The sequence below is a fragment of the Triplophysa rosa genome, linkage group LG3 (genome assembly GCF_024868665.1).
Source record: "Triplophysa rosa linkage group LG3, Trosa_1v2, whole genome shotgun sequence".
Classification (NCBI taxonomy): Eukaryota; Metazoa; Chordata; class Actinopteri; order Cypriniformes; family Nemacheilidae; genus Triplophysa; species Triplophysa rosa.
In genome coordinates, this window is record NC_079892.1 from 11,457,241 (window position 1) to 11,485,138 (window position 27,898).

Consider the following 27,898-nt stretch of genomic DNA (forward strand, 5'->3'; position numbering starts at 1 on the left):
ATTCAAGGGTTTCCTCACGTTTTATTCAAAAGTACAAACATGTTTTCAGAATAGCACGTTTTGAGGTAGGCTATTGTCTAGCGTGTCTCGTGTACTACCTGCAAGACGATTGCGCGTGTGTGCGTGAACGCGCTTCTGTGTGGTAGTGGTAAAGCAAGATCGAGCGACAGAGAAAGAGGGATATTTTGTGAAGCTGTCTGGTGATGATTTCTCCCGTTTATTTCTTATGGACGCGTAACTCCACCCTGATCTCTGTCGTGGAGCCATAAATGAATGAATGGAGCATGTTTTCGGTAAGTGCATGATTGTTTATTGTATTCATAACGGATCACGATATTGGCTGTACGTTAGCTGTATTGATGCGCGGCGGTTTTCAGCGATAAGCGATACACCACATATGACTGTGTGATGGAAATGCGTGTCATTCAATGGGACGCCGCAGATCTTAAATAAAAGGTCAATTTTTAGTGTATTTTATTCATTTTACACCTATTCTTCACTATCCCACCTAAGATTCATAATGCTTTTTATGGCACTACACGAGTTGGCTGTTAGTCATATTTAGTTAAGTCTTTTGATATTGTGTAATTAGTTTGATACATTTTATATAAATAAATAATTATTAATATAAGTTTCTATTAAAATAGACCAACATAGCCTAAATGCATGCTCAATTATATTCATTTTAATATAACGTTAGCGTAATACAAACTGCATTTTTGTAGAAGCCCTTTTGTTATGATGTTTGTTTTTCTCTGTAAAGTAACTGTTAGGCTATCCCATATGATTATATTTTAGAAACACATTTGTTATTAAATTTAGATTTTTAGAGGATGATATTGTTCATACCCTCAATAGTCGTCTATTGACAGTCCCTGCCATGTGTTATGTTGAGTGTTTTCTTCTATAAAGTAACCCTGTTATCATTTTTTGGGGAAAAACATGTAATTCAGATAAATTGATTTTACATAACACTATTCATAGACTCTATAGTTGACTTTATTTTGGACCGTGAAGTTCTTTGGGTCAGCATGTCAGGTGCCTTCAGCTCATGACTTGAATTTTGATGGATTGACTCTAGCAGCGTTTTCATTTTCAAAGGACCTTCCCGCACACCGAGAATACAACATGTCCACGGCCGTAATAATAGGCTATCCCACCTACAGAAACCTTTCTTCTCTATAGTCACCTTAAATAATCTTGTCACGCAAATCCACCATATGGCAGGGAACTGATCACCTGTGTTTACTGCATGCTAGCCTCGGCGCAACCCCCCAGCCCTGCAGTGTTCCCTATGGCGAGGCGTGTTCTCAGAGATCTGACGGGTTTCCACTGGCTGCAGGTCCGTTGGGTTCTCATTAGGGTTTTGTGTGGGGGAAGATACCCGGTGTGCGTCAGACATTAAAAACAGCTAGAACTGCACACTTCTTTAGAAAACAATGACCCTGTGACTTTGAAGGAAACCGTGTTTTGTTTACAATGTGATTATCAGACAGATAACATTGTATTCGATATGTATTATTTCATGTTCACGCTTGTTTTTCCCACTTATATTTTTTTAGAGAAACACTTAGGATCTGTCGGAGATGGCCTGATATTATGGCAATTTGGAAGGAGGACGTTCGTGTTGGTTAGTACAGTTGCCATTACGTAAACAAGATGCTTGTTTATATGTCTAAAATACAAAAACGTTTCATTTATATTTATTCATATTTTCACAATGCATATCATTTTAAAGCAGCTTTATATAGTAGAAAGTGCAAATGTTTGTTACAAAAAATGGAAGGTCTGTAGAGGTGATTAAACATAAAACGGACATTCACGGTAAATGTTAATGCATTCATTCCTCTGTATTCAATCTATTCCCCACGAATAGGAATTTATTCTCATTCTCATATGCATGCTGCAGAGAAAGATATTTACATTTATAAATGTCCTTTTACTGTCATTGTATTTATGTAAAGACATAAAGATCACTTATGAGATTGTATGAAATCCATTTATAATAACCTATAGTAACTTTCATCGTTTGTGTTAAGCATCATTGCGTTAACGTCACACAGACATCTTTTACTTCTTAAAGGGGTAGTTCACCCACAATATCGAACACAAATTATTTTGAGAAATGTTTCAGCAGTTTTGTGTCCGTACAATAGAAGTCAATGGGGGTCAATGTTGTTTGGTTACCAACATTCTTCAAAATATCTTCTTTTGTGTTCTGCAGAAGAAAGAAAGTCATACTGGTATGAACTGACATGTGTGTGAAAAAAGGATGAAAGAATTTTCATTTTGGGCGACCTATCACTTTAACTGTCATGTAAACAATGTCACAATATTAAAGGTCTGAAAAAAGGCTTATTTAAGCAAATCATATTCTCATTTCCTTCATTTGATTTGTGGTTGTATTGTGACTTTCAAACTTTTCTCTTGGGCAGTTACTTCTCAAAACAATCCTCACGGTTAGAAAAGACACCAGAAGCAGCCGCACAATGAGCCATAGATACCACAACAACCAGATAATTATAGATTTTACAATAGACAATTACAATAACAGATCTAATTCTGCGTCACAAAAAAATCTGTCCTGCATATAATAGGTTTATTGTTAACTAACTACGGCATGTGTTTGAAGTCTTCTCCTCTTCTCAGGTCTTGTTGCCTAGAAACCTTGATGACACCCCCCTCGTGCGATTGTTGCCGCTCCGCCTGGTTTCACGTGTGCACAAACAAACCAAACTCGTATCCAGTCGTATTGAATCAGTAATTTATGAAGAAGGAATGATTTCCATCCTCTTCCTGTGACATCACTCATTGCTCCTTTATTCCAGTGCTTTGCTGGTCCACAGAGATAAAGCAAGGACTCGGCTGCTATGGGGATACTGCCGTCTGCACTATACCATGTGGTTGTGTGCAACTTTGCATGTGTCTGTGGGCAGAAAAAAGTAACAGATCCAACAATGACGCAAGGTTTCGCCTCTTGACCTTGTGTAACCTGCAGATCATTATGATACTTGCCCATGGCCGACAGAGACGGCCAACGATTCATTCGTCTTTTTAAAAGACATGACCTGGCGAACTGGACGGAGATCATTTACATGGTTGCACTGAGAGCGACATGAGAGTAAAACCAGGTATTTCTCTTTTGTGTGTCTTTTTATGAAGATTTGGGCTTGGAGGCGAGTCAGGCGACGCTGTTGTAATACACTGATGTTGAAAGCGGGATGTTGGGAAGCCACTTGTTGTAAGAATGTTGCTTTACAGAAGTTCTTTAAAAGTTTGTGGTTTTTCATGATTGGGTGAAATACAGTTTTTCGAGCAAGCGGTCAAATGGAGGAAGAAAGCATCCACCTCCATGTAGACATTGAGGTCATTTAATCTTGATGTGGACGCTCGGCATAGTTGAATCACTCATCCGGTAATTTCCATAATTTCAATTCACTTATGCAGATTCAAGAGGCGAATACAATTTCATCTTCACCTCTAACAAGTAAAGGTTCCGACAAACATGAAAAACAACCTTTCAACCAGAAGCCAAAGAAAAAGATGTAAATCTGAATTTCGTCTGGAGTTATTTGGCCTTAGTTATAGGTTATTTGGCCTTTTTTAGACCATACTGATAGGTCAAATGTCAATATTTGGTGGTTTAAATGTCGATGTGAGGTCCCTCTTAAAGTTCTTAATGCTTTTTGTGTGTTTTCAAAGCATAGTTTTCTATAGTCATGTACAGTAAGTGAAGTGTCGGTTCATATTCCTCATAAATCACACATGAAAATTAAAATAAAGTAGAAAACTCATGCACAGACTGATATTTTTCTGATGTCTGTACTCTGTCATGAGGGGTTTAGTCAAATATAAACAGATCAGTTCAATATATTAGTCATAAATACATTTTCTGAAAATGTATAATTCAAGTATTGACTGAAAATGTCACATTCATAACTCTGAAATTGCCCATTTACAAAAAGGAACATGCTGTGAAATATGTCCCGCCGCCAGCTTCCTGTTTCAACAGGAGATACATCAACACAGGGCACACAACTTCCCTCATCCAGCCGTTTCATGGGTCATAAAGTTTATTGACATTCCTTGTACATTTATTTACTTGGCAGACGCTGGTTTCCAATGCAGTTCATTTTTTTTCAGTATGTGTAGCCTACTTCTGAGAATTCAATCAATGATTTTGGTTTTGCTTGTGTCAGTTGACATTGTTGACTTTTTATTTCTGAAAGCATATGAAAGGCCTAGGTGATTTTAAGCGTTATTTCACATTTGACCAAATGTGTGAACAGGAGTGTACAGTAAACTCATCTGGTGGATGTGTTGGTGTGGAATCCGCTCAATTATTAATGGTTGAAGACAGTTGTATCACCTGTTCTAAAGAAGGAAACAATTCTCATGTTTCACAAAGCTATAGCATGCAAACAACCAATACATGCCCGTTCAGAAATGATTTACCAAGTTGTTCTGGTTCTGTGGTTACCAACATTTAGGGAGAAAAGTTATTTTCCAGTTCGCTAAGCTGCAGAATGGGCTGGAATGTAAAAGTATTTCCTTGAAGTTGCGTTAAAGGAAACTGTTTTTCAACAAGTTTTTCACAAAACTTGATGGGAAGTTGTGGGTGGTTACCGGTGCGTTGCTATGCAGAGGTGCTCTCAGTGGTTTTTTAAGTGCTCTGTGTGGTTGCTAGGGTGTTCTGTTGGTTGCTAGGGGGTTGCTTACTGGTGATATGTGATATTGCAATATGGATTAACGCCTCTTGTTTTATCATAGTTGTGCAATAGTGCTAAGCCTGCATTTTTATGACTTATTATTTCAAAACATGGATATTCTGTGAGACATACATAGTTCATCTCTTCCATCTGTGAATGTGAACTTTAGCAGTATGTTAGGAAAGTCTGGATTGTACAATGCGACTTCAACAAAACACCCAACCTCTTTGTTCACGCTATGAAATGATGTGAAATGTGAACCTCAGCATTATATATACTGGACCTGAGCCCAGATCTCCAAATTTCCATCGATCCAGGTACATTACCTTGCGATGATTAATGTTTCGCATCACCACAATGTTTTCCGCAACACGAGGAACGTCTGCCATGTTGTGCAGTAGATGAAGGTCCACCGTCTTGCAAGTTCACAGAGTTCATTTGTTGAGTCACTTACTAGTTTAAATAGTTTGTGCTAGATTCAGTCTCAAGATGCAGTTTGAGATGTTGGAGGTGTCCCTGACCCACATGTGAAAGACAACTCGCAAAGGAGACCTTTGTATATCTAGCTTGTTCTAGACGGCAATCAAATTGAATGTTAGTGCAAATAAAAGCGCAAGTAGAGAAGTCTCATGCTTCTCAGATGTGTGCTCAGATTTTGTTATCCACATACTTTCTATGGTTCTGTATTCTTAGTGTCTCATTTGGATATTTTTTGAAAATTGCACCGATACTAAATTTCTCCAAGACATACCGATAGCTGGTTATTCAGCTTGATATCTGCCGAGACCGATTCTGAAGATTAATATTTCTTAACCTTTTGTATGTTATTAATTCATTTAATGACTATTAATATTAAACATCAAACTGGTGATGTTTCTTAAAATTTTCAGGATAAAGAGCACAAATTCATTGCATTGATACTTAAAGGAAAAGTTCACCCAAATATGAAAATTCTTTTATAATTTACTCACCCTCATTTCATATCTAGATGTATATTACTTTATTTCTGTGGTTAAATAATTAAAACAAAGTCATGTTGTCTTCTTAAACAAGCAGATTGGAATGCTTAATTCAAATATGGCGTGACAGCATGTCAATAATTTCAAATCTTATTGGTTCTTGTGTGTCTTGTGACTTGCTATAGATGGTTTATTGGACACACGCACCTGGCCCGAAGTTAACTTCCGGTCTGTGTTTTGGTTATAATATAGCAATTTATTTGATATTTAATTTATATTAATCTTTTATTATATATTATTTGTATTAAATGAAATTAAAACTTTCTAATTGAACCAGAAGTTAAGTTTGGGCCACGTAACATTTGTTTATCCTGTTGCTGCTAAAATGTCTATATGTGTGTTTCGTCACAAGACAAGTGAGAACCAATGAAATTTAATGTCAACACTCTAAAAACATTTTGTATTACTAATCGTTCTCGTTGCTTAATCGTTCCACTCCATGCCGATCCATGCCAGCCGGTACGTAAATGATTTCATTTTCCACCACAGGGCTGATAACGGAAATCTTTAGAATGGAAACACAAACGCGTCACGTGCTGCCTTGGTAACACAAGAGACTGAGCTATAACGCCTATGCACGCATTCTATTAGCATAATTCCGAGCCAAGAACAGTTTGTAATCGTGAACCAGGCTCACGTGAAAACATAACTGTAACCGTTTCAGACTGTGCTTAGAACGGTTCGGCGCGATGGTGGAAAAGCGCTCATAATGTGTGTTAAAAAACATGTAATGTGCTACAATTCCATAATCCTTTTTGAGAGTGAATGTGATGAAATATTTGAATTTAACGCTTGGATTTGCTTGTTTTAATGATTAAATATTAATAATTTTCTCTTACAAATGTATTGTTCGTCTTCGGAAGAAATTTTTTTACCCCATTGGAGTGCTTTTCAGAGCTTCATCTTTATGAACTTTATGAATATTTTAAAGTTTTGTGAACCGGAAATTGCGATCGTTTTTACTTGGAATTTCGAATGAGAAAAATAGTGGATGTGGCTTACGTTTTTCACAGCGATTTGATTGGATGTATAAAAATGGCCGTTGCATTTTGAGATGGAACTGGCAGCAGACTGACAGTCGAAGGGGAGGAGTTAACGGATGCTCCGCCCAAGCCGTCTAACATAGAGTACCTCATTTAAGATGGGTAGTCACTACAGGGCGGAAGTGCATTTTCAGATTTTAACTGAAGATTATGAGGGCACATGAATTTAAAAAAAGAGAATGACCCACATTGATACACTATTTACAATCAACTCTGCAATATTTAATGGCACAATAAGCATTGTAATTTTTAATTTCACTGGGACTTTAATCGCTGTATTAGAAGACAACATGATGGCCTTTTAATAGAGAAAAAATGTTCATCTTCAACTAAAGAAATCATATACATCCGGGATTTCATGAGGGTGAGTAAATTATGAGAGAATTTCTACTATTACTTTTCCTTATGAGGGAAAACTATTCCTTTAAATTAAATATAATGAAATTAAACTATGAATAATTATAAATAAATATAGAGTACGATAAAATATTCCTTTAGGCTTTTACAAAAGCAACAGTGATGTCTTTCTTTATTATGCTCCACAGTGAAGTAGTACACGATTAGGCTTAACACGTGTTAAGTGTAGGCAACGTCTGCCACATTCCCCAACAATCCGACGTACTTGGTAGCTGCCCAAGAGAAAGCACGCTTCGCCAGATTTGTAGTTATTTTGGTGCGAATCATACGATATTCTTCTCATGAATGTAGTGACCGACTAACTGTATTTGTGTGCCGCTCAAAGAATGACATTGCAAACAGGCAATGGCGCTGCGATGGCTATGGATGTTAGTGCCATGGAGAGGAGGTTGGAACCCACACTCAAAAGGACCTGGACAAGGTAGAGCTGCAGGGAATTGTGGGATTGGGAAGGAGTTTGTTTGCAAAATGTTGTTCTTCGTCATAACAGATCATTAGCTAAGCGTTTCATAAGCTCACGTTCCTTGAAGGACGTGGATGTTCTTTCAGTACATATTGAGGATCAATTTACTTCTGAGAAGAGCTTTGTGCCCTCCTATTTTTATGTCTCTCACTGATGATCTCATATCGTTCCTTGAGACGTTGATGTCAGTTGGCTTTGAAAATATTGAGTTCATTTATCCCTTCCCACTCATCTTCAAAACCGCAGAGAGAGAGAGAGAGAGAAGAGCCCTCAAGTGCGCAGAAAGGACACAAACATGCTATAAAATACATTTCGGGATTTTACTCGAAAATGGAAGGGGGCTGGGCATGATGTGAATGTGGAATGAATTTGCAGTTACTGTAAATCTGTTTTACAACTTTACTTTCGTTCAATCTTAGAAGAGGAACGGCATGTTCGAGCCAATGATCGGGAGTACAATGAGCGATTCAGTTATGCTGTAAGTCAATAATTGTTTTTTCATTTATAGCAGCATGTGGTATAAACGTTTATGAGCCACAAAATGAGTGATTGAAGAAATAACGGCATGCTATATTGTGGTTACACTGTACTCATGGCTACAGGGCGTTGTTAGGCACGGCATGAAGTGCTTTATTGCTTTTGTAAGAATAATAATATTGAGGAATTACATTAGATGGTGTTTTATATTATTTTGTGGGGGGGTTCAGAGCTTGTAAGCTTAAAGGATTCCAAAAAGGACATTTATTTTGTCTCTCATGTCTTTTCAAACTTGCATGACTTTCTTTGTTCTGCAGAACACAAAAGAAGATATTTAGAAGAAGGTAGATAACCACACAACATTGAACCCCATTGACCTCCATTATAAGGACACAAAACCACTGAGACATTTCTCAAAATATCTTCTTTTGTGTTTAGTAGAAGAAAGAAAGTTTGGAAAGACACGGGGGTGCATAGCAATCAGTTGTACTGATATTATTGATTATTTTCTTATTAGTAAACTTATTAACAAGATATTCACATATATTTGTATAATAGAACAAATGCACATTATTAGATTAGATTGTGATAAATGTTTAAACAAGAATTTTTGTTTTGCAGGACAATCGCATCAAGACAGCAAAATACAACGCCTTTACCTTTTTGCCTACCAACCTGTTCGAGCAATTCCAGCGTGTCGCGAATGCCTACTTCCTGATACTACTGATATTACAGGTTTGTGAGTTTTTCTTATCATCACCACATTACAGAATCACACTAGGGATCTTTGTTATACATCACTCAATGTATGAGATGTAATTACGACTGTATGTTAATTCCAGTTAATTCCAGAAATCTCCTCTCTGTCCTGGTTCACCACCATTGTGCCTTTGGTGATGGTTCTGGCTATCACAGCTGTCAAAGATGCTACTGACGACTATGTGAGAGTTTGTTTTTGTTCTTTGAGACCGCAATGCTGCATTTTCAAAAGCAGGCCAAGCTAATGTTTGCTGTCATTGATCTTTTCTGGATTTCAGTTCCGCCATAAAAGTGACCAACAAGTCAATACCCGGCAGTCTCAGGTACTCATCAAAGGAACGTAAGTGCCTTTACTGTACAATTTGTGTCAGCATGTTTAGATAATAGAGAACAATGTGTTACAGTACAAATGCATTGTTTTGATTTCAGGTTACAGAATGAAAAATGGATGAATGTAAGAGTGGGGGATATCATCAAACTTGAGAACAATCAGTTTGTTGCTGTAAGTTTGAATTGTTTTATTAAACTATAGTGTAGCTGTAAGCAGCAATTGTGAGGCCAAGCATCCCCGGTTTTGTTTATTGTACTAAATGTGACCCAAAAGAGTCAAAAGATTAAAGGCTATGAGTAGATTTAATTTACAACTTTTTTCCAGTTGGCAATGCCGTCGAAAAAATGACTCTTGTACTCTTAGGACACAAGTTCAAGTCACACACCTTTAATTTAAAGGAACACACGTTAATTTTTTTAACTCGACTTAGGTAAAGTTCATGTATATTTTAATAATACCTCATAGTATACTAATATCAGTGTATTAGGTTACTTGTAAGTGTACGGTTTCAATACTACATGGCATGAAATTGTCCCACTTTGTTTTTAAGTGATAAAAAAAGTGAACGCAACTTCAAGCCAAAAAAACGAATACTTAATTATACTTTTAAGTACATTGCGCGATCGATATACTTCAGTATATACTGTACGTAAAAGATCTGTATATTTTAAGTAGGGCCTATGCCTAAAGGGATAGCTCACCCAAAAATGCAAATTCTTTCATCATTTACTCGCCCTCATGTCATTTTAAACCTGGATAAATTTCTTCTGCAGAACGCAAAAATATATATATATATATTGAAAAATGTTGGTAATGTTCCATTGTATGAACACAAAACCAGAGATTTCTGAAAATATATTTCTCAAAATGTGTTTTTCCTTCTGTGGAAAACAAAACGAAAAGATTCATATACAGGTTTTGAATGACATGAGGATGAATTGAGAGAGATTTTATTTGTGGGCGAACGATTACTTTAAGTTAAAAAAAAAAGTATATTTCTAGGAAGTATGTAAAATGTAGCCTGAAAGTTGTTATGAACGACTCAAGAGCAGGGTAATCGAAGCTTTATTAAATCCCCTATAGAGTACACACAGCAGATAGGGAGGGCAGTAACAGGAAATAATTCCAGGGGCAAAACCAAAAATGTCAACAAGGGCTCGAGCGCTCGGCCGTGAGGACCAGGGGAAGGCACAAAATATATTTGATCCAGCAAGGGGAGGCGATGGGATAGTGTCCGAGCAATAATCCAGCAAAAGGTAAAGGTAAATCCACCCAGCGAGGGACAATGAGAATCTCCTTGATGCAGGTACAGGGCAGAAGCCAACAAGGCCACTCAAACTCACAAGATGCAAGACAGGGCAAAATCCACTTGATGCAAAACAGGGCAGCAGCCAACAAGGCCACTCAAAACTCACAGGATGCCAGATGGAATGAGTGCAACACCAGCAAGCCCCCTTAATCGACGGAGAAGTCCACTGCTTTGATCCAACCGACCCAGAACCAGAAGAGATCAACGGAGCAGAAAAGCAGAGCTGCGAAGACTCGTGCAGATAGCCGGAGACCTCCCAGAGCAGAGGGCAAACAGTCGTAATCTGCAGTGGTGGTAGAGGGATCCCTTGTGTGGAAGAGCCGGCAGCCGATAGCGCTGGAGTAAACCAGAAAGCAAGGCAGAGGCAGACACCCGGTGTGGTCAAAAAGCTCTGGAGCCTAGACAAGACAGGAAGATATCAAATAAAGTGCACACGCTAGACTAGACTAGACTAGACATTAATCGGACAACCTTCAGGTAATGAAACCAAACGGACTGACACAGGACAAGAGAAACACGGGGAATATATAGGAAATCAAACAGAGAGATAACGAGGAACAGCCAGAAAAAGAGCGGGAAACCAGCAAACCCAGGTGAAAGAGGGACACAGTAATGAAAGAATTAACAAGGTAACAAGAGGGGCGGGGTCAACGCGGACTCCAGACACATGGCGAGCTGTCACAACAAAGCCATGTGCCTGACATGACACAACTGAGGACAGACAGAAAGAACCCACAGGTGCTAGACCCGAGACCTGACAGAAAGTATACTTTCTCATTTTTAGTTTAAAAGAAGCATACTGATAGCACTTGAATGAACTTTTTGCAGAGGAATACATACCCCCCCAAATAGTAATCATACTCTTTCAAACATGAATGATTTTTTTCTTTTATTAAAGTCACCATGAAATTAAATTAGACAATTATTTTTTCTTGTAATATTGCAGTATTTATTATAAATGTTTTATTTGCGGTCATTTTTTTAAACCTTTAATCAAAATCAGAAGCAAAATCAAGCCTCGTCCAAAAAGCCAAATTTAAGAACTTATATCTTTAATCACCATTCAATTCTTTTTTGTGTAGAAAGATACAATGAAAGTGAATGGTGACCGAGCCCAGTCCAAAATGCCAAATTTAAAGAGCCTATATCTTTAATCACCATTCAGTTCAGTTCTTTGTAGTGAGATACAATGAAACTGAATGTTGACTGAGCCCCGGCCAAAATGCCAAATTTAAGAACTTGTATCTTTAATCACCATTCACTTCTGTGTAGAAAGGAAAGATACAATGAAAGTGAATGGTTTTTATTAATTTCGTTTTTAATTTTGCTCTTTGGGTCCTGCAGAAGACAAACAGAATTAACATTTTTTGTAAGGAGTCCACTGTACAGTACAGAACGCTCTAGATTAGACTGTCATACATCGCATGATTAATGACTTATTCTCTCATCTATACCATCCTCTGTCTTCTGTCTACAGGCTGACCTCCTCCTTCTCTCTAGCAGTGAGCCCTATGGACTGTGCTATATCGAGACCGCCGAGCTTGACGGGTGAGAAGTTTTCTGTGAAACGTGTGATGCTGCTATAGCGTGTCTCGCCCCAGTCTGAACATGTCCCACGTGCATTACAAGTTCACCACCTCAGACTTCCATTTTCGGCTTTCAATCTATCAAATCTTTCCAACAGGGAGACCAACCTGAAGGTGCGTCAAGCCTTGACTGTAACCTCAGACCTCGCGAACGATGTGGCCAGGCTGGCAGACTTTAATGGTAAAGCTCGTATTCAAACACACTTTTATTGCGGCGTCCAGAGAAACACAACACTACACAACAGTAAACACAAACACTTATGGGTCGCGCCGCATTGATTGGATTGATCCCTGCGGCTTATACCCGTGGGGCTTTTGATATGCTCGCGCATGTCTTTCGAAGCTGTCAAGGAGCTTCTGTAATGAGATTTTGAGTGTCTTCGCTTGGATGCCTTTTTCAATTAATTCAAAGAGCAACTCCGGCTTTCTTGAAATAAAAAAATAACCAGCATTGTGTTGGCGCCATTAACATTTTCAAGAAAAACATTCAAGAATGTTATTTCTATCGTCTGTGATTCTGTTAGAAACTGCAATGACTTTTTTATAAGATGTAATCGTTGCTGTGTTGCATTATCGTTACCAGTTCGTGTATATAAGCATCAGTTTTTTTAATAACGCGTCCAATTGGCGGAAATGTCACACAGTGAATTCAATAATGCACAAATAACAGGAGGCATTTGCTTCACAATTAACGTCTTCATCTTCCTGTTACTTGTTGTCTTCAAACGTGTCTCCCAGCGGAAGTCATATGCGAACCTCCCAACAATAAACTGGACAAGTTCACAGGAACGCTGTACTGGAAAGATAATAAGTACTCGCTGGACAATGAGAAAATGCTCTTGAGAGGCTGTGTGCTCCGTAACACTGAGTGGTGTTTCGGATTGGTTATCTTCGCAGGTACACTTCATTTCTCTTCAACGTTCTTTCATTATTTATCTTAACTGAATGGCTTTTGTCATGATGATTTGATATCTTGCTTCTGAGAAACATGGACGGCTTAGTTCTCTTGTCTCACTTTTATTTATAGAAATAGTTCACATGAAATATCAACTTCATGTTGTTTCGAACTTGACTTTCTCTCTTCTATCTTCCGTTAAACACAAATGGGGAAGTTTCCGATTCTATACTGTCGACGACTAGAATTACAAAAATGAGAAGTTTTGAATATATACTTTTTGTCTTGTTCCATATAGTTATAGTAAATGGGGAGTGGAGCTTTGAACTCATATAAATGATTCAAAAGCCGTATAAAGTATGGATAAAGTGGCTTTCTTCTCAAGTCATACGAGTAAATATTCGTTCTTGTGTTTAATACAAATTATTTCAGTACCATACCTTTCGTTATAGTTATAGTGTAGTGAATGGGGACTGGAGTTTTCAAGCTATTAAAAGTATGCAAAACACCATGAAAGTATAATATAAGTGGTTCACATGACTTGTTTGCCATATTTCATATCTTCAAGTCATATGAGTGAAAATACTTTCTTTTGTTAAACAAAAATGGAAGTGTCACTGTTTACTTTGTTTCATGTAATTTTAGTGAAAGCAGACTGGAGCTTTCAAGCCATACAAAGTATGCAATATCGAGCTACAAGACTTTTTTCTGTATGAAACTAATGGAGTTTTGTATGGCATACTGTTGACAACTTGAATGACATACTGTTTGCACTTTTCCATATAGTTATACTGGATAGGGACTGGAGCTTTCAAGCCATACAAAGTATGCAAAAGCCCCATAAAGATATAATAAAAGTGGTTCATATCATTTGGGGGGTATATTCAAAGTCGTCTTAAGGCATACAAACAAAATTTAAGTCCGCATTTAACTATGATGTATTTTGATCATTTTTTATGTTTGAAAGCTCCAGTACATCCGCATTGCAATAGAAAAGTATAACCAGTACATTCTGTTTTTGATGGTATCCCATAGAAAGTCATACTGGTTTTGAACAACACAAAGTTGAGTGAATGATGAATTTTTGAGATTTTATATTTTTGAGATATTTAGGTGAACTGTTCCTTTAACTTCCACTATTCGTAGCTTGTAAATGAATGCCAGCTCATGTCCAGATATGAAATGAGCCTTGTGTGCTGATTGTGTGTGCCTTGTCTGGTTCAATCAGGGCTCCAAACCAAGCTGATGCAAAACTGTGGAAGTACAAAGTTCAAGAGGACCAGTATCGATAGGCTGATGAACACACTAGTGCTGTGGGTGAGTGTATAGTCAGCACGCTGGGACTGATTTACAGTCTTTAACCACATAATATCAGACAGGGGAAGTGTTTTAAATGCATGTTGTGTAATTTCCTAATCTGCTGAAGTCTGGTTTAAATGCAATATACCTAAAAAAACTGAAATGCTTCAAGAGGTTAAATTGTTGGGTTGCCAGATCTTTGGATTCCTCATCTGTATGGGGATCATCTTGGCCATTGGAAACACCATTTGGGAGCAGAGAGTGGGCAGCGAATTCTGGGCGTATCTTCAGTGGAATAAATTTACAAGCAATGCAATCTTCTCTGGCTTCCTGACCTTCTGGTCTTACGTTATCATCCTCAACACTGTTGTACCCATCTCGCTGTACGTCAGGTAGGTCAGACCTCACGATGGGCAGAAGAACGGAAATCACATTTACAAGTAGCTTGAAGAATTTATCACTCTTGAAATTGAATTTATATAAGAATGAAAGGTGGATCGGAAAGACTAAATTGTGTTACTGGCCTGTGTGTTTAATAGAATTAGCGTGTACTTAAAGTGAATTTGATGAAACTTATTGTGTTACAGTGTTGAAGTTTTGCGGCTGGGTCATAGTTACTTTATAAACTGGGACAGACGAATGTACTACAGTCATAAAGACACCCCTGCCGAGGCTCGGACCACCACCCTGAATGAGGAACTGGGTCAGGTGGAGTTCATCTTCTCGGACAAAACAGGAACCCTGACTCAGAACATCATGGTGTTTAATAAGTGCTCCATCAATGGGAAGACCTATGGTGAGCTTATACAGTATGTGTCGACATAGTTAAGTAGCCATGTATTATAGATATAGTGATTATAGACATAGTATATAGATTTATAGATAGTTATTAATCGCTTTATTTTTTGTTTGTCTAGGTGATGTTTATGATGAATTTGGACATAAAGTAGACATTACAGAGGTAAGGAAACCAAAATATTTATTTAAAAGAATATTTAAATATCATTGGTGTTTGGTGATAGACGCCGGATGCCTAAACATCTTGGCCCGGTTTCACAGACCAAGCTTAAGCTTAAGCCAGGACTATGCCTTTGTTAAATTAGGTGGATATGTAAGTCACTTTTAATGTAACGCCTTATAGATAAAAACATTACTGGTGTGCATTTTGAGACAGAACAACGGCAATTACATATTTAAACAAATAGCAGTTTATTTTCAGTTAAGACAGCTCAAACTTTCATTTTAGTCTGGGACGAGTCTTAAGCCTTGTCTGTGAAACCGGGTACTTAAGTTTTTAGTATTTATTTCAGCTGAATTACATGTTAAAAACGACATTACACGATTATCGGGGCCAAAATAATTCACGATAATGGTATCAAGTAAGTAATGCTACCTGTCAAAATCATCTTTATTTTCTGTGTGTTGTTTATTCACGATAATGTTATTATCTTGATTGATATCTATTGAAACTTTTTTTAAAATAGGTAAATAATGCTACCTGTCAAATTCATCTTTAATTTGATTTATTTTGTGTTGTTTTTTTTCCCCTTTGTTTTGGCCGAGAATTACACTCAAAATATGAGTGTTGGAGGGAGTTTTTAACCATTGCGACTAAAGGCAAAATTTTAAACGGGTGCTAAATAATTAACATTATTATCATATAGTATTAACACATAATCGATATTCATGGTCTTTAATATCATGATTATTGACAATACCGGTATATAGTGACACCCTTAATGTAAAATATATATAAATATGTAGCTAAATTTATGTAACATTGCCATAGCAGTTATAAGTTCGACACCCAAGAAACGCTGATAAAATGTGTAATTTGAATGCATTGTTTGTGCATTTACATTTACAATGTTTTAGAATAAGTAACGCCAACATTTAGACTAATACCAAGAATGGATGTTGTAAGAGAACGTTATAAGACCGTGTCCAGTATTTGATAGTCATGTTTGTTTCGAACTCTCTTAGAAAACACCATGTGTGGATTTCTCCTTCAATCCACTGAGGGACCGGAAATTTCGTTTCCATGACAGCAGTTTGGTCGAGGCCATCAAACTGGAAGAGCCTCTGGTGCAGGAATTCTTCCGTCTATTAGCGCTCTGCCACACTGTCATGCCAGAAGAGAGAAATGAGGGTAAACTCCACCACAAACAATATATTACAATATTTTCATATCCGAGTAGATATCAGGGTATAGATTAATAGCTTTTGTATTATTCCACAAAGCTTTGAATGTGAAATACAACTTAGTAGAATGTGACTGACTAAAGTGTTGTGAATTGTTTAAGGTGAGCTGGTATATCAAGCACAATCTCCAGACGAAGGAGCTCTGGTCACCGCGGCACGAAACTTCGGCTTTGTGTTCCGGTCCAGAACTCCAGAAACCATCACTGTTTATGAGATGGGTCAGCCGGTTACCTACCAGCTCTTGGCCATCTTAGACTTCAATAATGTCCGTAAGAGAATGAGCGTTATTGGTAGGTTGTTGGGTCTTATATATGTTTATACAGTATACAGTATATATATATATATAAATATATAGTATATTTAATTATACTTAAGAATACGTAAGCATAGCATATAAGATTCGATATATTCACTTTCTTCTTTACTTTTATCCGATTTATAAACATTTAGGGCCAGATTTACTAAACGGCAAAATAGCGCAAGAGCACAATTTAAAAAAAGCGCAGATGGGAGTGGAAATTTGTCCGGGTGATTTACTAACAAGGCAGACATTAAAAGACACAAGCACAATATCTTATTCCCATAATGACCAACGCAATCTACCAAGAGCAGCGCAAATATGCACAGGGTTTAAGACATGATTTTTTTGGGGGGTGTTAAATAAAGCCGCAAAAACTAGTTCAACGATGAGCGCACTTTAGTAAATCACGTTATACTTTCCTCCCATAAAGTTTACGTCTGAAAAGGAAACTCCTACAAATACATATTAGGTATTCAAATACAATAAGGTCAGTCGCAAAAACAGCTGTCCATGCCTTTTCAGTGCTAACGTTTTTTACGGCAATAGAGGCGTTTGCACTGCCGTAAACTGTTAGTAAATCTGTCCCATATTATTTTCACAATCTATAATAGATCTGCTATCTTTATAGTTTCCTAAAACCAGTGCTCATAATGAAGGGGGCTGGGGGGGATCCGGGACCCCCCATAAGAAGTAAAAAATAGACTCAGATATTTTTATTTGAGTAAAAATGATAATGACAAATGTGATTAAATTCATGCAATGGATATGGTACATTTTGTGAATTAATTATTTACAATCATTTATATTAAGTTTGTTTATGGGCTAGTTGTCACGTCTCTTTAAATTTGAAACGCCCCGCCCCACGTCTAAAGACCGCTAAGCGCAGGACATCGTTGACATGACTGCTTGATTGGCGTTGCTCCATTGTAGCTAACTTCAGCTAAAAAATGGAGAATAATAAACCTCCACTCGCAGTCGGGAAGAGGTAGTTTCCCCACAACACTAACACACAGACGGACAGCCGGTCTTGTTATAATTTATATTTTTAATATCTAATAAACTAGTTTCTTGCATTTAAACAAGTCTTTTGGAACAAACATTATTATCACATAGTGTCAATCCTCCAGTTGTTTTTAGGGAAAATAGTAAATACTACATTGGTAAATAATGCTAGAATTATTCTGTTGGACGTACTGTACACTACTGTTCAAAAGTCCTTTCTGTTCACCAAGCCTGCATTGATTTGATCCAAAATACAGCAAAAGAAGCCTGTTCTTTTATGTAAGCCGGTTTTTAATAAGTAGTATATAGTTATGCATATTATTATTAGATACTGTATATTGTGTATTTTGTATAAATTGTATATTGCGAGACCCCCCACCAAAAAAAAGTCTTATGGGGGACACTACCTAAAACGAATCATCCATCTCAAAAGTAGTCATCCATTTCTTTGGAGGGTTTTACATAATTTATCCACTCACCAGAAATCGATAGCTGGGTCTGTTGAATGTGTTTTATTGTGTACTCTTGACATTTATAACTGTGGTTTTCTGTCTCCTCTGCAGTGAGAACCCCAAAGGGGCAGCTAAAGCTTTACTCAAAAGGAGCCGACACAATACTCTTCGACAGGCTGGACCCGTCCAATGACGAGCTTATGTATACTACCTCAGAGCACCTTAATGTAAGGCTCTATTATTGCTTATGTTTTTCGGTAATGTCTTTGTTTTCTTAGAAGAATTTTGGAGTACTACATAATTACCTGTATGGACTTTTTCATTGGATTTCTTGATCACAAGTTCTGGTAACCTTCCTAATATCATTAGCCTATCATTAGCTTCTAGAGATACATCTGTAAAGATTCTGTCATCATTTATTCACCCTCATTTCATTCAAAACCTGTATATGACTCTTTCTTCTGTGGAACACAAAAGAAGATATTTTGAGAAATGTCTCATTGGTTTTGTGTCCATGCAATGGAAGTCAATGGGGTTTAGTGTTGTTTGGATACCAACGTTCTTCAAAATATCTTCTTTTGTGTTCTGCAGAAAAAGTCATACAGGTTTGGAATGACACGAGGGTGAATATTTTGGGGTGAACTGTCCCTTCAAAACCACTCAGAGTACCCTAGCAACCACATAGCAATGTATTAAAAAATACCCACATTGCCCTGACATCATCGCCGCAGCTGTTGGCAAGTGTAAGCAGTTCTACCCTACCTAAACGTATTAGAGACGGGTGGCGTATTGTCTGGTGTAGCTGGTCTAAAAGCAGCCGAAAGCCTCACTCATTATGAGATACTGTGCATCGGTCATGTCTCATTTACTGCTGTCTGTGGTTTCTCAAGGAGCAATCAGCCTCTATTGATGTCAAGGGAGAAGCCATTTCCAAGTAGGGTAAAAATAGCAGCTTTTATAAGCGTATGGAAAATGATAGGAAACAGGAGGATGCTTTCACAGGTCAGATAAAAGAGAAAAACTGTGCAGCGTGTGCTTAGTATAATTACAGCACCGCCGTAGAGAGTCGGGTAAAATTGACTGTGTGGTTTCATTTTTATGATAAGATGAATGTCTTACCCAGCATGAATATATTTCCTGTGATGTGTATCTGTGTTGTAGGAGTTCGCCGGGGAGGGTCTGAGAACGTTAGCGCTGGCGTACAAAGACCTGGATGAGGACGTGTTTGATGAATGGATGAAGCAGCTCCTGTTTGCCAGCACCTCGCTGGATAACAGAGAAGAAAAACTCGGGGTCCTGTATGAAGAAATCGAGCAGGGGCTGATGGTAAATGTGTTTCTGTGACTCAAAGCCAATTCCATTTAATTGTAATTCTGTATATATTTACATCTATATCAGAGTTATTATAGTTTTAATTAATATTTTAAATGAGCTTTTATTTTTGTTCGTTTAAGTTTTAGCAATTTTGCTATGCTTTTGTCATTTTATGATTTATTTGTTTCTTTTTTATGTTGCTATTTAATATTCATTAATTTTTATTTTATTTTTTGTTTATTATTATAATTTTAGTGCTTTAAACTTATTTCAGTTTATTTTTGAGGCAACATTTCAACTTTTCCTGCAGTTAAGTTTTTCCAATCATTTTTAGGTCCATTTTTTATTTGATTTCAATTAACAGAAACGTTTTCAAAGTTTTTATTTTAGTAAACTAAAATAACGTTGATCTTTATTGCTATTATTGAAAATTTTCCATAAGATTGGCAAATTTAACACCGAGCAATAAATAGCGGAATAGAGCCAGGATTTAAAAAAATGAAAGGGCTCTGTGATGTCATCAAGGAGGCGGGGCCAGACGGATGTCACAGTTTCTTAGTCGAAGGAATGTATACCATTAGAAAAAAAAGAAATAATGAACACCGATCCTTAAACCTAACGTCACTGGTGCAAAAACAAATCACACAAAAATATATAAAAGTAAATAACGTTTAGATTTTTACATTATTTTATTTAAATTTTATCATGTATAAATAGTCATATATATTTATAATTATATATGATTATATTTAGTATTTTTAAATACATTTTTAATTATATTATTTTATTTGTTATTATCTTAATATTTTTTATATATATCATATTAATATTATGATTGTTGTTTCACATTTCACATTTACATTTGATGTCAACAAGTTATAATTTGTTTTTGTTTTATTTTAGAATTTTTTTAAACAACTTTCCCTTTTTTCGAAAGCTCCTTGGTGCTACAGCCATAGAGGACAAACTACAGGAGGGCGTTCCAGAGACTATTGCCTGTTTGACCCTGGCCAACATCAAGATCTGGGTGCTAACCGGAGACAAACTAGGTAACCTGTGCTAATGAGAACATACAGAGCTCATTTACTCATGCACTCTGTTCTCACACGGTGTAACTGTGTGTAATCCATTGTGCTCGCAGAGACGGCGATGAACATCGGCTACTCTTGCAACATGCTGAGAGACGACATGAATGAGGTGTTCATAATCTCAGGTCACACCACGCTTGAGGTCCAGCGGGAGCTCAGGTAACATTTCAATCGAAGGCTTTGTTCACGCTGTACGTGAATCCGATTTTTAATACTGAGTGTTCACATCGTCATTTCGCAAATAATGAAATCAGATCCATTTGTTCGGGGTAGTCAGTTTCCTGTTGGCACAGCAGGAGGAATATACTAATAGATGTCATTACAGAAATAGAGAAGATGGATAAATATACTTACTGAATGGATTCAAATCAGATACGCCAAAAAACATTTTCTGCGACCTGTCGGAACAAATCATACAGGTTTTGCAGCTTAAATTGAATCATTATCTGTGACTTCTGCGAAGTAAAATGACTTTCGGTTGGTTTGTGCTCAGGGCCGCTAAAGAGAGTATCATGGGACCCAGCAGAGAGATATTCAGCGATGGTCCTGACACAGAGAAGACAGATATATACTCAAGTGACTCTGTCTTTGAAGAAACCATCATTTCAGAATATGCTTTAATTATCAATGGACACAGTTTGGTAAGACTCCCGACTTTCTTTAATAGTTTTGAATTGTCATGAGATTGTGTTGTTATCACATGACCTTATTATCTGCATGTTTAATTCTGCAATTGACATCCGGTTAATATTATTATACATTTTAAACCAAATATACTGTATATGTAAAACCGTACAGCTGTTGCTAAGCTTCATGATTGGTCTATTCAAACAGAATATTTATTTGCTTGGGGTTTAGTAGAAAACAGTGGCTGAAAGTTGTTGAAATTGGTTTTGCTTGAATAAATGCGTCTTTGACTGTGACAGGACAATGACAACCAACTGTGGCACCAATAAATGAATTCAATTGAATGAATTCTGTCAACAAACAATGTCAAGGGTGAATAGTTTCTTCAGCTTATAGACGGTTTCAAAGTGACAACATAAAGAAGCGCCTGTAGGTTATTTCTGATAGCAAGCAAAAGAAGCCGAACTGTTACTTGGCTAAACTTGCTTCTCCAATATTTTGAATTTAGACTGCAATACCAATCTCAACCGCTAGATGTCAATGTACCATACGGTTTCTGTAAATGCGACCAAACTACGTTCAGGACCCATTCAACAAATTGTTTTTTTAATGCAATTATTATACTGCAAAAAATAATACAAATGAATATTAACATAAATGAAATGAAATATCATTATTAAATATAAATAGTTATATTATTAGACACTAGCCAAACACAGACCGGAAGTTAACTGCAGTCCGATGAAACGGTCTATAAAGGTGTGTTTTTTCATTGTGTGATGTGGTTTTCTGTATGTGTGACATGAAGGCTCATGCCCTGGAGGCAGACCTGGAGCAGATTCTGGTAGACGTGGCGTGTCTGTGTAAGACTGTGATCTGCTGTCGAGTCACTCCACTGCAGAAAGCTCTGGTGGTTGAGCTCATAAAGAGACACAAGAGAGCCGTCACACTCGCGATCGGTGATGGAGCTAATGACGTCAGTATGATCAAGAGTAAGACACTTCACATGTATTGAGCTGGCTCTGTCTGTCTGTCCATTTCTTCTTTATCCATCCATCTCTCTTTCACATTGTCCAGCAGGTTCCATCCATCCACATGCATTTCTTTCTGTCTTTTAATCCGCTCTCTATCCATTCATCTATCATCTGTCGTTCTGTCTGTCCATCCGGCCATCCATCCAGCTCTCTTTCTTTCTTTCTGTCTTTCTGTCTCTCCATTTGTTCTCCATCCATTCATCTGGATATACGTCTCTCTGTCCGTCCGTCCATCTATTAATGAATTAATCTATTCATTCATTTCTCTTTGTGTCCGCCTGTCTGTCTATTTGTTCATCCATCTTTCTTCCTGTTTTTCCATCCATCCGTCCATCCATCTATCTCCCTCTCTCTTTCTGTCCATCCATCCATCAATCTCTCTTTTCTGTCTTTTTGTCCATCCATCCATCTCTCTTTTCTGTCTTTCTGTCATCAATCAATCTCTCTTTTCTGTCTTTTTGTCCATCCATCCATCTCTCTTTTGTCCATCCATCAATCTCTCTTTTCTGTCCATCCATCAATCTCTCTTTTCCGTCTTTCTGTCCATCCATCAGTCTCTATTTTCTCTCTTTTCTGTCCATCCATCAATCTCTCTTTTCTATCCTTCTGTCCATCCATCCATCCATCTCTCTTTTCCGTCTTTCTGTCCATCCATCAGTCTCTCTTTTCTCTCTTTTCGTCCATCCATCCGACTCTCTTTTCTGTCTTTCTGTCCATCCATCCACCCATCTCTCTTTTCCGTCTTTCTGTCCATCCATCAGTCTCTCTTTTCTCTCTTTCGTGCATCCATCCGACTTTCTTTTGTCTTTCTGTCCATCCATCTATCCATCATTATTTGTCTGTCTCTCTGTCGTTCTCCATCCATCCATCCATCCAACCAACCATACATACATACATTCATTCAATCATTCATTCATTCATTCATTCATTCATTCATTCATTCATTCATTCATTTGCCTGTCTCTCTGTCGTTCTCCACCCATCCATTTTTTTCTGTTTTTCCATCTGTTCTCTATCGTGCATATTCATTCATTCATCCATCCATCCATCCAACTATCCCTTCATCATCTGTCTGTCTCTCTCATACTCCTTGTCTGTCTCTCATGAACAGAGCGGTCTGACACTTGTAATGCATACGCCATACGACTGAAGTTGCATTGCCGGTCTAATGGAGCGGTTGCTATGGAAATAAACAGTTCTTTTTGATCTGTAAGTGTGTTGAGTAATGTGTATATGGTGTCCTCTCTCTCCACCAGCGGCTCACATCGGCGTGGGCATCAGCGGACAGGAGGGCATGCAGGCGGTGTTATCCTCCGATTACTCCTTCGCCCAGTTCCGCTACCTGCAGCGCCTCCTGCTGGTCCACGGCCGCTGGTCTTACCACCGCATGTGCAACTTCCTCTGCTACTTCTTTTACAAGAACTTTGCCTTCACGCTGGTACATTTCTGGTACGGATTTCAATGTGGATTCTCCGCCCAGGTAAAGCATCTGGACTACAGCATATGGAAATGATTTAAGAGGTTTCAGAAGTGCAAAGATATCAGATGTACTTATATCATATATTTTTATTTGGTCATCACAGACTGTGTACGATCAATGGTTCATCACACTTTTCAACATAGTCTACACCTCACTTCCTGTGCTGTCCATGGGCTTATTTGACCAGGTAAGGTCATTCCATATATACAGGCATTCCATATCGTGAATCATATTTGGTTTCCCTTGTGACGTACATTGTGTTGATATTCCAGGATGTAAACGAGCAGTACAGTTTACGCTATCCAAACCTGTACAGACCGGGTCAGCTCAACCAGCTTTTCAACAAGAGAAAGTTCTTCACGTGTACACTGCACGGCATCTGCACCTCTTTCATTCTTTTCTTCATACCGTACGGAGCCTTCATATCCGCCGTACGCGACGACGGTACCCAAATATCTGATCAGCAAGCGTTCGCGGTCACCATAGCAACCTCTCTGGTTATTGTGGTCAGTGTCCAGGTGAGTCGTTATTTTTAAGCAAATAGCACATTTAAAGGGATAGTTCATCTTCATAATGAAAATCCTGTCATTTTGTACATCATTTTAAACCTTTATGACCTTTTCTCTATACTGCAGAACACAAAAGAAGATATTCTGAAAAATGTTAGTAGCAGAAAAGCGCTGGTCCCCATTGACTTGCATTGGTTTTGTGTCCCCATAGAAGTCAATGGGGACCCACGGTTTTGGTTACCAACATTTTTCAAAATATCTTCTTTCGTGTTTTGCAGAAAAAAAGATCACACAGGTTTAAAACGCCAACGTTGAGAGTAAATGATGACAGACTTTACATTTTGAAGGTGAACTATCCCTTTAAGGGTCGAAGTACACAGATGGTAGTCAAGTTTTGGAATTAGAGTCTTAAGGATACTAGCGCACTCAAGGCACCAGCAAAACATTATTTTATGTTCCATTGTTATTTCTAATAACAATATGCACTTTGATACCATCTGCTGGTGAAATTTCTTAGATAGAGAATAGATTTGTGCATTTAAAGAGAAATTGTAACCGGCTTTACTTTAGCCTGCGCCAAGCAAATTAAGATGAAATTAAATTAAGATCCATGGCACTTCATTAACACAGACAAAGCAAGCAATCACATCACACACAATGTTACATGTAGCTCTGCCTATTTTGCTTTTGCCTAATCTTGTTATCAATCCGTTTTGTTTAAGATCGGGCTTGACACAAACTACTGGACGGCTGTGAACCATTTCTTCATTTGGGGCAGTCTCGCTGTTTACTTTGCAATACTTTTTGCAATGCAAAGCGATGGCCTTTTCAACATATTCCCAAACCAGTTCACTTTTATAGGTAAGACTTCAAGATGCATTGAAATAGAATACTAGCTTACCAAATACCGTAAATTTCAACACTTGTAAAAGTGAAACACAAAAGAAGATATTTTGAAAAATGTCTCAGTGGTTTTGTATCAATACAGTAGAAGTCAATGGGGGTCAATGTTTGGTTATCATGGTAACATTCTTCAAAATATTTTCTGCAGCAGAAAGAAAGTCAAACAGATTTGAAATAACAAGTAATTGATGTAAATGATTGTACAGAATTGTAATTTTTGGGTGAACTAACCCTTTCATGCTTATATTGTAGTTTTAATAGCTCTAATTTATCTATACATCTTGTACTGACACCTAGTGATGCGGATGTCAAATCCCACATAAACAAACGTTTTAAAGTAGCCTACAGTTTTGCAATGCATAACAAATATACGTGCGAATAGGGTATTTCTGCACTATTACAGATAGCCTACTGTATATTTAATAATACAGTATAGTATATGATAAAAACTATTAGTATATGACTGCGCATGTCATTTCAATGTGTTTGACTGTAGGCACGGCACGTAACTCTCTGGATCAGAAGATCGTTTGGCTGGTTATCTTCCTCACCACTGTGGTGTGTATAATGCCCATGGTGGCCGTCCGATTCATCAAGACTGATTGCTATCCCACACAGACTGATAAGGTTACTAAACGCATGCTTAATACAATGGGGGAGGAGAATATGCTTAGTTATACACATGATTAATAACTGGGTGTATTTTAAAGTAATAGAAACGTAAATGTAACATTCTGAATGGTTTCTGTGAATCTTTGTCTGCCCTGTAGGTGCGCTTGCTTCAGCAGGCCACCAGGAGGCAGGGTCCTCAAGAGCAGAACCTCAGGAGAGTCCGCAGGACAAGTTCTCGACGCTCGGCGTACGCTTTCGCCCACCAGCAGGGATACGGAGAACTCATCACTTCTGGCAAGAACATGAAGGTAACCACATCATCTACATCCACCTACCCCCTGTCATCTCCTGAAAGATGCCCCGGCACCAGAGGGGCCCCGGATGAGACCACCACAGAGGCAGAGACCAACAACACTGGATTTAAGAGGGAATTTGACCAAAATCAAGATGTGACGGTGGAAGATTTGGAGGCCAGATGAAGAACCGTACTTGAAGATCAAGCGAACGTTCATGGGTTGTTTCCTTTCTTAAAGAAAGAGACACTTAGGAACCGTCTGACTCCTATATGTCCTTAATGTGAGAATTTGATCATTTGGGATTTCTAAAGATGCCCCTGGGCTCTACAGGACTATGGAGACAGGAGACTCCAAAGAGCCAGCATAATGAAGCACAGATAACACTAATTCCCTCCATCTCATGCAAATGTGTTCCCGTCTGATAACGCGCCTGTCCCTTTTAACACATCATTGAATGTGAAAATGAACTTCAGTTCAATTCAATTTCGTCTTCTATCTTCTAGCACAGAAGTGCTGTGCAATGTTTCCTCAGAAGACGCCATTTTGTCGTTTTTTTAGTTTTAATAACGTCCTTTAATGGATCAAATGCATTGCGAAGTCAGTGCATACAATTTAACTGTACGCACAAATTCACATAAGAATGGCAACCACCAAATCCAATTTATTCGCTAGTTTTATAAACTATTAAAATATCAGGGAGCAAAGATGTACAAGTTTGAAAAATATTACCTCTTAGTTTGTTATAAACAGCGATACAGCCATCTGCATTGATGCATTGCACTGAAATGTTTTGACTTGTGCACAATGTGGATATTTTGAAAAATCTATACACAGTTTACTCAAAAGCACTTGAATGCAGTGCATCACGGTGATGATTTCAGAGACGAGTTGTAACAAATAGGAATGTGCAATAACATTGCCACAGACGATATGCATTGGCTGTAAATCTTACGTTTGCATCATATGCAACAGCACTAAAGCAAGCCGACTTCTAGCTCTCTTTTGCCAATAACACTGATGGTAAAATTATTTAAAAATGCCAACTTTTTTAAAAGGAAACACGGTAAAAACATTCCACACCGTAGTCAGCGTCCGCTTTGCATGCAGCTGAATGAATTGATGAGATTGCGAGTATAGAGAAGCGTTTGGACCGAGTTAACCGTGAGAGGATACATAGCTGTGCCTTCCATCAAGCGATAGACTGAAGCATTTACTCCGTTACATCTATATAATTCCACACATATGTACTATAAAGGTCTATAAAGTGGGCATTTCCTTCACGTGATCCTTTGTGGAAAGGATTTTTTGTGCCTTTTTTGTTGTCCTCGTATCAAAAGAAGTCATTTCAGGTGTTTATTTTGGGTAGAACGTGTCACCATTGCCTTTTTTCTTAACGTTTTATGACATTGCAAAACTGAGGCATACTGTAGGCTATGATATGTTTGGGTTATTGCCTCCGTCTGTTGGGATATTTTGCTGCAAAATCATAAAGATGATATTTTCCATTTGAAATGTTAGGGTGGTATCGTGCAACATTTCCTTTTTATGAATGTACAGCGGACACATTAATTTATGTTATGTTACATATACATGACGAATGTATGCTGTTTTTCTGCTGTGCTATTTTGTCAACGAAGACCATGCAAATTGTTTGTTGTTTTTTCATTTAAATGCATGGATTTTTATATAAGCAATTGTAATTTTTATAAGATACGCATTAAATGGCCATTGTTTAATTTATTTAACAACGGATTGTATGTGTTCGCATTCA

General features: G+C 37.8%; 1 protein-coding gene across 5 annotated transcripts; it reads left to right on the plus strand.

Annotated features, from left to right (window-relative positions):
• Positions 1-134: 134 nt before the first annotated feature.
• Positions 135-27,872, plus strand: atp8b4 (ATPase phospholipid transporting 8B4). Of its 5 annotated transcripts, XM_057330020.1 has the most exons (30): positions 144-293; positions 1,260-1,342; positions 1,563-1,630; positions 7,514-7,609; positions 8,071-8,129; positions 8,750-8,863; positions 8,971-9,069; positions 9,166-9,227; positions 9,317-9,389; positions 12,005-12,075; positions 12,212-12,294; positions 12,852-13,010; positions 14,237-14,325; positions 14,503-14,699; positions 14,895-15,103; positions 15,225-15,268; positions 16,291-16,456; positions 16,611-16,799; positions 18,376-18,491; positions 19,426-19,590; positions 20,516-20,627; positions 20,720-20,825; positions 21,160-21,307; positions 22,102-22,285; positions 23,584-23,807; positions 23,911-23,994; positions 24,080-24,325; positions 25,039-25,177; positions 25,716-25,846; positions 25,990-27,872. In XM_057330020.1, exons 4-30 carry the CDS (start codon positions 7,534-7,536, stop codon positions 26,308-26,310), a joined length of 3,666 nt encoding a protein of 1,221 aa, XP_057186003.1. In that variant the 5' UTR covers positions 144-293; positions 1,260-1,342; positions 1,563-1,630; positions 7,514-7,533; the 3' UTR covers positions 26,311-27,872. The 5 variants fall into 5 exon arrangements, with proteins under 5 accessions (XP_057186001.1, XP_057186003.1, XP_057186002.1 ...); XM_057330019.1 differs by having other exon boundaries at positions 1,563-7,609; XM_057330022.1 differs by lacking the exon at positions 7,514-7,609 and having other exon boundaries at positions 145-293.
• The last annotated feature ends 26 nt before the right edge of the window (positions 27,873-27,898 follow it).

Excerpts from the sequence above, each read along its gene's own strand:
- atp8b4 (XM_057330018.1), top strand. The coding sequence starts at position 274 with ATGAATGGAGCATGTTTTCG. Across the intron at positions 9,228-9,316 it reads CAGGTACTCATCAAAGGAAC|GTTACAGAATGAAAAATGGA; the intron begins GTAAGTGCCTTT and ends TTTTGATTTCAG. Across the intron at positions 12,076-12,211 it reads GAGACCGCCGAGCTTGACGG|GGAGACCAACCTGAAGGTGC; the intron begins GTGAGAAGTTTT and ends TCTTTCCAACAG.